Source organism: Alosa sapidissima, chromosome 3 (assembly GCF_018492685.1).
Source record: "Alosa sapidissima isolate fAloSap1 chromosome 3, fAloSap1.pri, whole genome shotgun sequence".
NCBI classification, from domain to species: Eukaryota; Metazoa; Chordata; class Actinopteri; order Clupeiformes; family Clupeidae; genus Alosa; species Alosa sapidissima.
Window position 1 is genome coordinate 2833734 of NC_055959.1, and position 13767 is coordinate 2847500.

The 13767-nt window shown below is 46.1% G+C and overlaps 1 protein-coding gene across 1 annotated transcript in view; it reads left to right on the forward strand.

Annotated features, from left to right (window-relative positions):
- The first annotated feature begins 2482 nt into the window (after positions 1-2482).
- Positions 2483-13767, forward strand: part of ppap2d (phosphatidic acid phosphatase type 2D) — a 22709-nt gene continuing 11424 nt past the window's right edge. The window contains exon 1 of the mRNA XM_042086328.1: positions 2483-3238. Coding sequence (XP_041942262.1) covers positions 3040-3238 — 199 coding nt within the window. The 5' untranslated portion in view covers positions 2483-3039. The remainder of the gene's footprint in view (positions 3239-13767) is intronic.

Genomic DNA, 13767 nt, shown 5'->3' on the forward strand with positions numbered 1-13767 from the left:
ATCATTTTTTGTCACATACAGCTAACATCACCTCACCATCCGCTAGCTGCCTGTGCTCCGAATACACTGTAAAAAATGCGGTCTCCATAGACAGCCTAGGTTCCAAAAACGGCCACAAAAACAACTTGGGCCAACCTGGCCCATAAAAACATAACAAACTGTTCCAGCAAATCACCGACAAAATGCACGTTTGGGAGAGTTTCAATTACACGGGAGGGAGGGGTAGGAAGTAGCGAGCTAGCTCTCTGTTTTGTTTGAATGTCAACAGAAGTGACGTTACCCTGCATCGCTTATAGCACTTTTAAGGTTGTTCTTAACTTGCATTCTGTCTTGTTTTCCTCTTAGTCAGAGAACTAAAATGAAAGACATAACCACAAGAGCCAAGGAACAAACAACAACAAGTCTTCAAAATATTAAAGGTAATTTTTGGTTTGACCTGAAGATGTATAACAGGGGTCCCCAACAGGTTGTTTCTGAGTAGCTCTCAAAATAATGTTCAAAGAATTTTTTTGCGAATTTGATAACAAAGTCACTTGGTAAACCTGATAAAATTCACAATCTACAAAATCTTTACAAGCCTGCATCGGTCCTGTCTATATTTTGAGGGTTGATTTTAAGGGGGAAACAGCACTCCCCCTTGCTCCCTAAAGTAATGGGACACCCTACCCCTACACATGCACACGCAAAAACGAGGATTAGGGCAAAAATCTAGGGGAAGGGGAGGTATTGGGACGGGCCCTTAGTCTTGGTTACCTAACGTCATAAAACCTGTATAACATAGCACTTCCTTGAGTTGACATAGTGTTTTACTTACAGGCTGGGCTCTGGTCGTAGACTGCCGCGATGGTACTGCTCCAGGCTTCAACCGCAACCTTTTTGCGAAGCCTCTGCTGAACTCAGAGATGAAGATGAAGTCACTCTCTTCAAAATGTGATGAACTAGTTTTGAATTATAGTGTTATGGCATTGTTCCAAAAAATAAACTGAAGCCATTTGAGCACTTCGGACCTGTAACCGGAGGGTTGCCTGTTCGAACCCCGACCAGTAGGCACGGTTGAAGTGCCCTTGAGCAAGGCACCTAACCCCTCACTGCTCCCCGAGCGCCGCTGTTGATGCAGGCAGCTCACTGCCCCGGGATTAGTGTGTGCTTCACCTCACTGTGTGTACACTGTGTGCTGTGTTTGTTTCACTAATTCACGGATTGGGATAAATGCAAAGACCAAATTTCCCTCACGGGATCAAAAGAGTATATATACTTATACTTACCTTTAAGATAATTGCATCACTTTTTTTCTGAGGATCAACCTCACCCCACTCTAATTGTGCCACAATCCATGCCCACCTGCATATTCAAATCAGATAATTTGCCTTGCAAGTAGACATATTAAAGTGACAAAGACAGCTAGAACTGTTGAAGATATTATTTTATCAGATGCAGAACACTATTCACATTCAGGCAAAACAACAAACAGTCCTGCTGCAGACATGGATAGGCTATTGTGTTTAGTAAGCTAGCCTGAAATTTCACAGCTAGGTTTGCATTTAACCTCACAAGTCACTTTGCATGGAAGCATTTCCCAATTGAATCTATGTAAATGTAAATATCTCATGCAGTCAAAAAACAAACCCACAGACCAACAGCTATTTTAAGGTTTGGCTGGCAGACGTTGATATCTTGTCGGCTAGACTACCCCCATGGACAGCTTTCAGAGTTTTCCTTACCTCAGACAAAGCAATCGGTCTACAAAGTGGAGCAAGTGAGCTATTTCTGGATATTTAAGACGGGATCCAAGGAAAGAGAGCGTAAACACAGAGAGAAATGTTTCCTCTTCTAAAGCGCCAGCGAACAGACTCGGAGGGTTGCCTCAGAAGTCGTTAACAAATCCAGTGACAGAGTGGCTGTTAGTTAAAACACTTAGGCCTACACTGAATTATTAGGCCGACCCCTTAGGAAAGTGTATGGCAGACAGTGCTGGTGGGGCATTGTTGGCCCTGTTACCGCCCACTTATACCGAAAACTTTCAACAGATGGCACAATTTGTCTAAGTTCTGCTTCCACCATTGCACACCTAAGCCTCCCGTGGCCACCACTATTTCACCCAAAGTGGTGTGGATAGGAGAGTCTAAACATAAAAATGTTTTCTTTCAAGGACACGAATCCTCTAGAGCACAGTCTGACTTCTGAAAAATAACCCTATGGAAGTGTCACCTTTTAGAAAACGTATTAGGCTACAGCCAATGCAGCTTAAAGTGATTAAAAATGTGGGAAAGGCAGACGCCCTTGCATTTCAGTCATGCGAAACAGTAATTAAAACATGATGGTTGTGAGGTAATTGCCCTTTGGGAAATATACAGAGAAAGAGAGAAAGAAAGAAAGAGAGAGAGAGAGAGAGAGAGAGAGAGAGAGAGCGGACGAGCGTGGGGTGGGGTTGGGGGGCAACATTGAAACGCAGGAGGGAAAAGGATAGGTTATGGAAGCCGAGGGCGGGGGAAGCCTAATAACGCTTGCAAATCAGGACAGCTCCGAGAAGTTTGCTAAAGAGTGGGAGGAACACTCAGAAGTATGGAAAATATCACATTGCCTTCTGGAAAAGTTGAATAGACATGACCTGTGGTGATTTACTTGACAGACGAATCAAACAATATGTTCAAGAGTTGCATTTTGAAGAATCGATCCAGGTTTGATTGGCCAACACGCCTCGTGATGCGAAGACCGTTTCAACTATTTTAAAGCGGTAAAACTTAAGAGAGCACCGTAGGAGTTTGACAGGCACCTCAGTTGATGTTGTTTGCTTTCAATTATTTAAATTGTTTAAGGTTGACAGTGCCATACATCTGCTAACCTTGAACGACTTAATATAATGGTAAGGTTAACGTACACGTGTTCGGTTTAGAAATTAGTCTCCTTTATTGTTTTAACATGACTTTATAAGGTTAGCTATAACAGGCGCTATAGCACGTTTACAAATGACATAAGGCTGTTGTGGAAAGGACTGTGCGCAACAAGTTTTGAACGTTTGGCTTAGGAGAACTTCCAACAATGCAAAAGTTTAATACGACGAACAGCAGCACGGCGACCCGGGACGCTGAACTTCAGCAACGGCTAGCCGATAACGGGGCAGCTGGGGAGCCCATGAGAGGGAATGGGAAGAAGCACATACTAGCAGAACCTGCGGACAATACATTCTGCACCAAGAGAAAGATGCTGGTCTGCTTGGACATAATTTGTTTGTTCGTAGGTGAGTACCCAACAAAGTTATCTAAGTTCATCTCTTGAACTTTTCTGCACGCCACTCACTGCATTCAAGTCCTTCGGTATGCTATGGATTGTTTTCAAGACCCAAACAGTTAACTTGTGTTGTTTAACGTAGTTCGCCCGATGACTAATAGGCCTAGGTTTATTATTTACTGTGAGGTGAATGTTTTGCATTTAACATTCTGAATTCTCTAACGTATTTGCCTTTTTGTATATTGTTAGTTAAATGGAAATTATAATTGCAGATCATATTTGCCGTTTGTGTTTACATGCAGAGGTGATGTTTGGGTAACCACCTCAGAGGAAAGACCTGTTGTGCACAGTTCTGTAAAGCTTAGAGAGGCCTTTAGAGGTTTTACGAAACCAAATTTGATAAATAAGTCACGAATGACTTTTTGCAAGCTAAATTTATGAGAAACACGTTCACCCGAGTTTAGTCTAATCCTTGGACCGAGGCAAACTATTGTTCTGGTACTAATGAGAGCGAGAGAGAGAGAGAAAGAAAGAGTGTGTACAAAGTGCTAAGCCAGTTTTTCCACAAACATAAACATGATGAATACATTTAATGGCGCATTGAAAGCCAGAAGGTTGGTTATTACTTAAGCCTACATGTGTTGCACCTCTATAGCATGTTTTGCTAACACCTGTTGAACAGAACCTGTCCAGGCAGACAGACAGGTCTGCATAGGCTACTGACGGTTATGGGCCACTGTGCTCCAGTGCCTCCAGAGACAATCATCCCAGGCTCCCAGGCACATAATTAAGAACCATGCTCCATATGACACACCATGCATAAATGTGAGAAGAATTGCTCTGAGAGGTGCATTACTGTTTTGTTGACACACGTGTATCTCTCACGGGCAGCGAGAGCCATCATTGTGCTTTCACCTGATGCCTGATGTCTGTTGGACTTGCTTTGGAGTTGGAGAGAGTTGACCAACAAGGTCGCTAGAGAAAAAAAACAGTGCTGGGTTTCCACTGGCAAGAGTGTATAAGTAGCATGCAGGATGATGCACACATTGGCCAATAGTTTCTCTTCGTCTTTTTCATTGGTTTTGCTGAGTGTCACGCTGGTGTCATCTTGTCACGGTGGAGTAAGACTGACATATGATGATGAGAACTCACAGGGTTGTGTCACAGATGCCCCTTAAGCTAACCACAAGGCTTTCTGTCAGATGTATGACATAACGCCTCGCTGTGATGAGCTCTTTAGGGTCTGTGTCACCATGCAGTTAAGAAATGTATGGTTGTATGGTTGCTAATGGTGTTAAAATACACACGGCATTGCTACCTCTCTCTTAGGAAATAAGAGGTGTAAGATCTGTCTGATAATAGGTGAAGAATGGGCAGTCTGTTTCTCGCTCTCTCCCTTCCCCTCCATCTCCTCTTGGCCTTCTGCCGCGCTGGGTGAGGGTACTGGGGCAGGACGGTTGTTGATGGGGGTACTCAGACACACAAAGATGAACGATGTTCTAGTGTAACTTATTCATTTTCTGGTTCAACTCTGATTCATTATGCTCATAAGTAAAGCTTTTTTGTGTGTGTGTGTGTGTGTATCTGCTTGTGTATGTGGTGTGTGTGTGTGTGTGTGTGTGTTTCCTTTTGCTATGTGCTATGTGTGTGTGTACGTGTGTGTACGTGTCTCCATGTGTTCTGTGATGGTGGAAATGTGTATGTGAGTATATGTGTGAGTGTGTCTTCATTGCGTGATATTACAGAGAAAGGGAAATTGAGAAAGAGCAAGTGTCACATCTGAAGTGTCCACCCTCCCGTGGCCTGCCTGTGGTTTACTGTGATGTCTGAGCAGGAATGTGTGCCCTGCAGTCACGCCTGAGACAGAGTGTCCAGCGTGGGGTCACCAGAGACCAGGAGAGGCTGCCCCTCACACCCCTGCTGCTGTGGGTGGGAGACCACCATCAAACGCATACCAATCATGTCTACTAGAATAGATGTATTTAAGAAGAGAAGTTGATTTGTGCATGGCAAATGTAGGCTATTAAAGAGTCTGGCTGCAACATAGCAAAAGGTTAAAAGGTCTTTCTGTTCATTTAAATCCCGGCGTTAACTTAAAACACATTATCTGTGCACTATGGGTCCAGGGGGAAATTAAATGGAAAATTTAAAAAAAGTAAATAAGTCAATGAAAAGTCACATTTTTACTAAATTGTAATGGTTTTCCTAGACCCCCACACACATGGATCAACCCTCACCTCCTCTCTGCTTCTTAGTATTTATATATTAGTCCTCTGCTAGTGGCCTCTCCACCTGCGCAGAAACAATCAGCCTATTTATGATTCTGCGTCACTTATAATCCAATTTAAAGGTTTGGAGCTCACACCCCCACCCTGCACGGCACACGATAATAGGTTGTTGTGTTTCATGTGCAGGATGTGATTTTGGTTTTGTTTTTGCTGGGGCCGTTGTGAAAGAGCAGCTGTCGCTAATTTAAATTCCCCCACAGGCGTAACTAATACCAATAATGTGAATTAAAAAAGCAATTGTGTCTGGGTAAAATGTTTGTCATTGTAACTGTAATTCTAATTATTCTTTTGAGCGAGGACAGTGTTGTTTATGGTTATTTTCTCCTCCTATTCTTGATTATTTGTGCATGTGTGTGTGTGTGCGTGTATGCCTTCTTGGTGTGCACGTGTATGCGTGTGTGTCTGTGAGCGTGATAACCCCTCGAACATGCAAACTTGTGGGTGTGTGTGCCTCAGTATGTTGGTGTGCACGTCAGCAGCCTATGAGATGGTCATTGTTTCCTAAAGCAGAACTGCACAGACATAGTTCCCTTTTGATGTGGCTTCCCTAGGCCACTAAACATGCTTCCATGTGTGTGTTGTGTGTCTGTGAGAATGACAGCCCATCAGGGTCAGAGTGTGGTGGGAAAGTGACAGCAGCATGAGGAAGATTGACACGATAGCTGAGTGAAAGACTGAATGACACTGAGTGTGTGTGTGTGTGTGTGTGTGTGTGTGTGAATGAATGAATCTGTGTGTGTGTACAGTATATGACATGAAGCCATGTGCCACAGGCCTAACCTTGCTATCACCCTCAGCGATCACACCCGCTCTGGAGAGCTGCCTAGTCGTACCCCCCCCCCCTCTTCTTGGGCTTATCTCTCCACCCTCTTCCCAATCTTTTCTTCTCCATTCTTTAGCGGAATGCAATTACAGACGGAAGGTGTCCTGACCTGGAGAGCTCAGTGTTTTTTTTCCAAAGGCATGTGGGTGCTCGTGTATGTCTCCGTTACCTGTGTGTATGTTTATGTTTTGGTTCTGTGTGTGTGCTCTGTGGGTTTGTGTTCCTCCCCTGTTGGCAGCGAAAGCCACCAGGTGAGACGGCAGCGAGCTCCGGCATGTTCCTTGTATGTTTTCCGGCATACTTCCGAGTGTCACATGCATACTGTACGGGGCGTTCCTGTTCCGTTACACGCTGCCCGGCTCCCCATGCTGTTGTCGGTTCACCTGGTTACTGTGTTGATGTCTCGCCAGTGATGCAGAGAGAAGGTGTTTTCTTCTTTACTGTCTAAAACGTGCTCAAGCTGGCTTGTGATGGTTTACAACTGACACAAAAAAATGCATGCTATGTTTTGTTTTCATGGAGGTTTTCATGGATTCATGGGTTTTCATGGAATTTTAATTTGCAGGATTCTGAGATGCTTCATGTGTGGTACATATGTAAAATAACCAGGCAGACCTCCCGTTCTGTTTGGACGTTTTCACGATACAGTTCAGTTGCTGTTTGCAATGAGAGACTTAGACCTTAGAGAATTTAGCTATCTCTATGTAAATTCGGCTAAGTGAAATATTCAAAAAGCTATCGATTGAAATATAGGCAAGGCCAGTGATTCAGTTTAGAGTGATACGAAAGTGGAAAAGTGTGACGCACACTGAGCCCCCCCCACACACACACACACACACTATCTGTAGCAGTTTCTGTCCCCCCTGACCCCCCCCTCCATTTCCCCTGTAGCTGTAGTAGTGCATTAGCCCAGAGGACCTGGGCCTGCTCGCATTCATCCTCACGTCAGCCATTAGTGCGCGCCCCAGCCTGCGCCCCGGCCTGGCCAGAGATACGTGCAGCGCAGGCCTGAACGAGGAAACAGCCCCAGGGCGCCGCCGGGAGGGGGGAGTGCTTGTTCTGGTGGTGCTGGTGGTGTGTGTGTGTGTGTGTGTGTGTGTGTGTGTGTGTTTGTGTGTGTGTGTTTATGTGTGTGTGAAGGGGGGGGGGGGGTGGGGTGTACTGTATGGATTTATATGGATACTAGATGTTATGGATCCTAAGAGAGAAACTTGCCATGCTGATCTGAGGCCAGGCGGTGCCCTTTACGCCTCTGAATGCCTAAAAAATTACCTCTTTGTTACATTATTGAATATGCAATTGAGTCTTTTTTTTAACTGAAGTTGAGCAACTGCTTCACAAGTGTTTCTGTGTCTCTAATTGGTTATTTACTGTCTATGGCGCAGATCTGAAAACAGATAGTGCTGTGTGTTGTGTTTGGGTGTAATTGTGCCTTATTTCACAACAACCTAACATAGTGAACTATGTGTTTATTAGATAAGTACTAAATATAGAATTTGGTTTGTATTTGTACATCATAATCTGTTGGTAAGTATGGTAGTAATCTGTTCTTGGAAGGGGGTTTTGGGGCCTGTGGCCCAGCATGGCTGTAATGCCTCTGCCTTATAGCCTGAGTGTCCTCATTGCAAACTATGTCTTCATTGCTGGTGTATTAAAAGCGTTATTGCACCTATTTAATCAAAGGAGTTCTGAGCCTTTGTCTGCAGCTGAGATTGTTATCTTCTGCTTGCTTGGACCCATTCCTCTCCTCCAGGTCATAGACATGATCTCTCCATCATCAGTCAGTCTCCCTCTCTGTCTCTCTCTCTTTCTCTCTCCCTCTCTCTCTCTCTCTCTGTCTCTCGTCCCGTCGTCTTGTCTTCCCAAACTAATGAGTCTCTGGCCTGTCCTACCTTTATTAACTCTCAGACAGCCTCAGGTGCTGCTGCGGCTGCTGCTTCACACACACCATCATCTACCCGTCATCTCTCCATCTCGCCTGCCAAACACTCAGACTCAGACTCAGACACACATGCACGTACACACACACACACACACACACACACACACACACACACACACACACTTACACTCACATATGCACACTAAACTAGGCGCAGATGTACATTACACACACACACACACACACACACACACACACACACACACACACACACACACACACACACACACACACCACCGCTTTCAGACCAAACTTCTCCGACAGTCTGGAGCTTGGCAAACCACAGGCCGAGACAGGCAGACCACACAAGCTCCCCCCTCTATCCTCAGACAGACCACCACCCACGCTAATGTAGACACCCACACATACGCTATTCCACCCAAAAACACTGACACACACACACACACACACACACACACCTGCAATGCTGCCCAAATACACTGACACACAGACACACACACACACGCAATACCACCCAAACACACAGACACACACACACACACACAAACACATACACACACACACACACACAGCTGCAATGCCACCCAGACACACTGACATATATTATGCACATGCACACACACTAGCCTTACAATCCTAACATGTTGACACACAAACTACCATTACACGCACGCACACAACCACACACACACACTAATGCCACCATCACTAGTGTAACACCCACTCTACTCCCGCTGACAGCTGCTCTTGCTTGCTCTGGATGCACCTCACAGACTGGAGTGGGGAAAGTGTGTGACTCTGTGTGTTAGGGCATGGGGGGTTTGCTGCAAAAACAACTCAGCAACAGTAACAACAGCAAGCAACAGACCAGGCCAGTGCAGGGGGGCTGCTGGTGTGTGTGTGTGTGTGTGTACAGTGTGTGTTTGGGGGGGACTGGACAGATAACAACCGACTCTTCTTTCAAGACAGAAATAAATGGTGAGGGTTTTTTTTCCATCCAGCACTTTCTATCGGCCAGCCACTCATCTCGTCGTTTGCGTGTTTGTTTTGTTTGGCCAAATTGCACTCTAAGCAATCTGCTGCGCTGGTGTTGTTCTCAATCTCTGTCTGGACTGAAAGCACCTGAGAGGCGTCTTCACTCCATAACGGCCCTTCGCAACCCCCGCCCGGACCCTCCCCCCACCCTCACATACACACACACACACACACACACACACACACACACACACTCCTACCCTCATTGCGCGCACCCAGGGACATGATGCAGATGATAGGAGATGATGAGAGGAGATCTGTGTGTGTGTGTGTATGTGTGTGTGTGGGCAGTTTGGTCCAGGCATGGAGGAGATGATGAGAGGAGATCAGTGGGGGTGTGTGTCTGTGTCTGTTTCTGTGTTGTTCCTCCGCCTCACCTTGCTTTGTGCTGCCGTGATTAGTTCTTTTCATAGTAACAATCAGGGTAGACAAAACAGGACACCCAAGAACAAAACAGAAGAAGAACTGAAGAATCAAAGACGAGAGAGAGAGAGAGACACCCGCAGGCCAAATTACTACGGCAGAGGAGGAAGCATTGATCGGGGCTTGATCAGCCCACCACAATGCTTTGGGCATCCACCTCTCTCTCTGTCTCTCTCTGTCTCTCTCTCTCTCCCACCCTCTCTCGCTCCCTCTGAGGTCCCCATAAGACAATGGCTTTAATGAGGCAAGTGTGTGTGTGCCGCCGATGTGCTGCTTAACTCTCACTCTAATCAGCAACACCAACCCAGCGCCAGCACATTCACCCCCTTCAGCTGGCTCAGCCGCCGCCACCATACACACTGCCAGCTGTGGGAGCTCACTGAGTGTGTGTGTGTGTGTCTGAGAGAGAGAGAGAAGCAAGGATGTGTGTGAGTGCACTGTAAGCCTGAACAGTCAAACTAACTTGAAGTAATGATTTAACACAACTTAATCATTGAAGAACAAAACAAAGTCCAAAAACTATTATTCTAAATTACCGTACATAGTTTAAAGAGCATCTCAACTGTTTTGAGTGTTACTTAGACTCCCATGATCCTTTGATAATAGGCCTACTAGTTGCACTGAAATGCCAATGTAATTTGGGAAATGTGTCTCTAAAAATGCAAGGTAATTAGATTCCTCAAATATTTTGAGTAAGCCTGTTCAGGTTTACAGTGTGTGTGGTAGTCTGGCTGTGTGTACGTGGGTGTGTGTGTGTGTGTGCACACCCCCGGATTCTTGGCCCGACACACCTGACTACCTTTAGTACAAAGCCCCCTTTTGTTTCTTGTCAGGATGACGAGCGGAGACAGGAGCGTGTTGCCGTGGCGCCGGTTGATGCCAGAGTGACAGAGGTTTTTGTGGTTCTTTGATGCCTGCTTATGTCTGTCGGGGCATGGATGTTGACGTCTGCCTCCTTGTTGTGTCTTATGTTGTGTATTAATTTGACTTTGAACACTCTGGGTGGCTGCTTATCTTAATGTGTGCTTTTTCTGTTTGTTCTCTTTACAAACAAAAAAAGTAGTAAAGGAGAAAACAACAAACATTCAAAGTATTTAAAAACAGAGACATGATACCCACATATTGTTTTTGTTTTTTCTCCATGTTCAAACATTCCGTTGTTCTGAGCAGCATGCGAAGGCTGTCTGGTCAGCTCAATAGCCTAGGCCTTCATCACCGCTGCCCTCCACGAACTCCCAGCGTTCTGAGTCTACCTTCCTCGACATGTCAGAGGAAGTCCGCAGAATTTCACGGCCTGGTGTCACTTCTTCAGATGTAGTTTACCCACAGAGTGGTTCTGTGGTTTGTTTGGTGTGGCTGCGGGGTTGGTTCTGCTGGACTGGGTAATTGCACAGTCCAGTCGGTTATCTGAGACGGGGGAAGGGATCATCTGTGTTTATGTGGGTTTGCATGATTCCATGCATGTTGTCTGAGGGCTTCTATGCACATTCTGCTTATCTGCCTCTGTACTGCATTGTTCCTATGATTGGTGCCCTGTTGCTGTGTTTATAATCCGCAACGTCACATGCAATAAAGAGTCTGCTTGTGTGTGTGTGTGTGTGTTTGTGGCCACAGATGGAGACTGGTGCTAAGTTGTTGACGAGGACGTTGTGGGTTTTGTACATAGTAGTTTGTGTGGTCGTTGTGTGTGTACACCGTATGTTTAGCCGTCTGTGAAGGTTTGTGTTATAATAATAATAATAATAATAATAATAATAATATTTATATAGTACTTTTCAAGCACAGAGCAGTGCTTTACTATTGTGTAGTTACTAGTGTGGTTGTTGGGCCAGCACGGTCTTGTTTGGGTGAGCATATGTATTGTTAGTGTGTCCACTGAGAGAGTCTAGTAGACTGTTGTGGCCCAGTGTTCCAGCTGTGCATGTCCGTATCGGCTGTTCCTCTGGTGTTTCCTATGCTGATCTGTACTGTGAATTGTTGTGTTGTTTTGTGGTCTTGGGACTGTTGTGTTCTCCCCAGTGCTGTGCTGTGGTGTGGTGTTTGTGCTGTTCCGTGCTGTTCAGTGCTGTTCCAAGTGGCCCTGTGAGGGGTTCTGTTGGTGAGGTGGGGCCGTGTTTACAGAGCGGGTCTCAGCAGAGCTCGGATCTCTGACCCTCACATTCCAGAACCACCACTAATCGCCTCCGTCTGCCTTTCTCCAGAGAAAGACACATCTTTCTAACTCTCTCGCGTTCCTTCCTTTCTCTCTCCCTCCCTCTCTCTCTGTCTATCCATCTCTCTCTCTATCTCCTTCCTTTCTCTGTCTGTCCATCTCTCTCTTCTTTCTCTCTCTCTCTCTCTAAGTGTCCATCTCTCTCTTTCTTTGTCTGTCCATCTCTCTCTCTATCTCACTCTCTTTTTTTCGCTCTCTCTCACTATGTACCTCTCAGCCTATCTCTGTCTCTTTCTCTCCATTTCTTCTTCTGTTTCTCTCTCTTTTCCAGACTCTTTCCCCATCTCTCTCTCTCTTCTCGTGTGTGTTGCCAGTAATCTGTGCGTCTCCCCTGCTCCCAGTCGAAGTTCACCGGGGTGTCATAGTGGTTTATGGGCCTGAAGCATGCGTACCATGTTTACATTTCACTTTTACTGCATGGAGCTCGTACTGAAGTATACACTAACGACAAAAAAATGTGCTCCACCTCTTGAAGCCCCTTTCCCCCTTTCCTTGCCTCTCACGGTTAGTTTGTTGTTCACTTTCTCTTTCGCTCTCTCCCTCTCTTTTTCTCTCGTCCGCTCTGTGTGTGTGTGTGTGTGTGTGTGTGTGTGTGTGTGTGTGTGTGTGTGTGTTTATTGTTGTTCTTTCACGGTGAGCTCATTCTGGGCCGTGGTTGCACAAGTGTAAATTAGAACCAGAGACATTCTCATTCCGTGCGAGATACACAACCCCAATTTTCCCCTTTCTCTCCAAAGCTCTCTCTCTCTCTCTCTCTGTCTCCCCCTGTGACTTGAGTAATGCCGCTTCCCTAAACAAGCACTCTCTTAACTCTCTTTCACCACTCTCCCCTCCGCTCTTTGCTCTTTCTCTTTCTTTCTTTTTCCCACTGTCCTCCTCTCCTCCTCTCCTCTCCTCTCCTGGGCTGCGGTCGGTCGTCTCTCTCCCCTGGCCAGGTGCTGGAGTTTGCTCACAGCTGCTTGACAGATTAAGTGCAGCCGGTGTGCGGTTTAGAGGCTTGTTGCGAGGAATGTGAGGCCAACGTCAACCCCCAGACGCACTACACCGAAGAGGTGCCCGCAGAGATGCCTGACCGGGCCATAGATGGACCCGGGGGGTCCTGTTCTGTATGACCTGCTGCATTCTGTGCTGTGGCAAGTGTGACTGTGTGTGTGTGTGTGATTGTGTGTGTGTGTGTGACTGTGTGTGTGTGTGATTGTGTGTGGGTGTGATTGTGTGTGTGTGTGTGACTGTGTGTGTGTGTGACTGTGTGTGTGTGTGATTGTGTGTGTGTGTGTGACAGTGTGTGTGTGTGAGACTGTGTGGGTGTGTGATTGTGTGTGTGTGTGTGACTGTGTGTGTGTGTGTGTGTGATTGTGTGTGTGTGTGTGACTGTGTGGGTGTGTGATTGTGTGTGGGTGTGTGTGGGGAGGCGGGGGGGCTGGGTGGTGGTCCAGGTTTGGTCCAGGCATGGAGGGGATGGGGGATGTTGAATTATTTTTGTAGGTGATGGAGCATCTGTTGGGCTCTTGCCATCCGACTACATCTGAAAATGTGCCGCAAATGGGGCCAGTGGCTTTTTGATTTTGATCTGTTAATGGACTTCAAACACACCCACACTAATGGGATATGCGGAGTTTAGGCCAATCAATACGTGACTGACTTGGTCTGGGTCATGAGCAATAAGCTGAAAGAGAGGCGGTGGAGGAGTGTGTGTGTGTGTGTGTGTGTGTGTGTGTGTGTATGTGTGTGTGTTTATGTGTGTGTGTGCGTGCGTGTCGTTGTGGGGGGTTGGTTAATTTGTTCCATTACTGTCTGAAAGTATTAACGGTGTGCTCCAACCAGAAAATCCTGTCAGCCACCGATGCACCGCTCT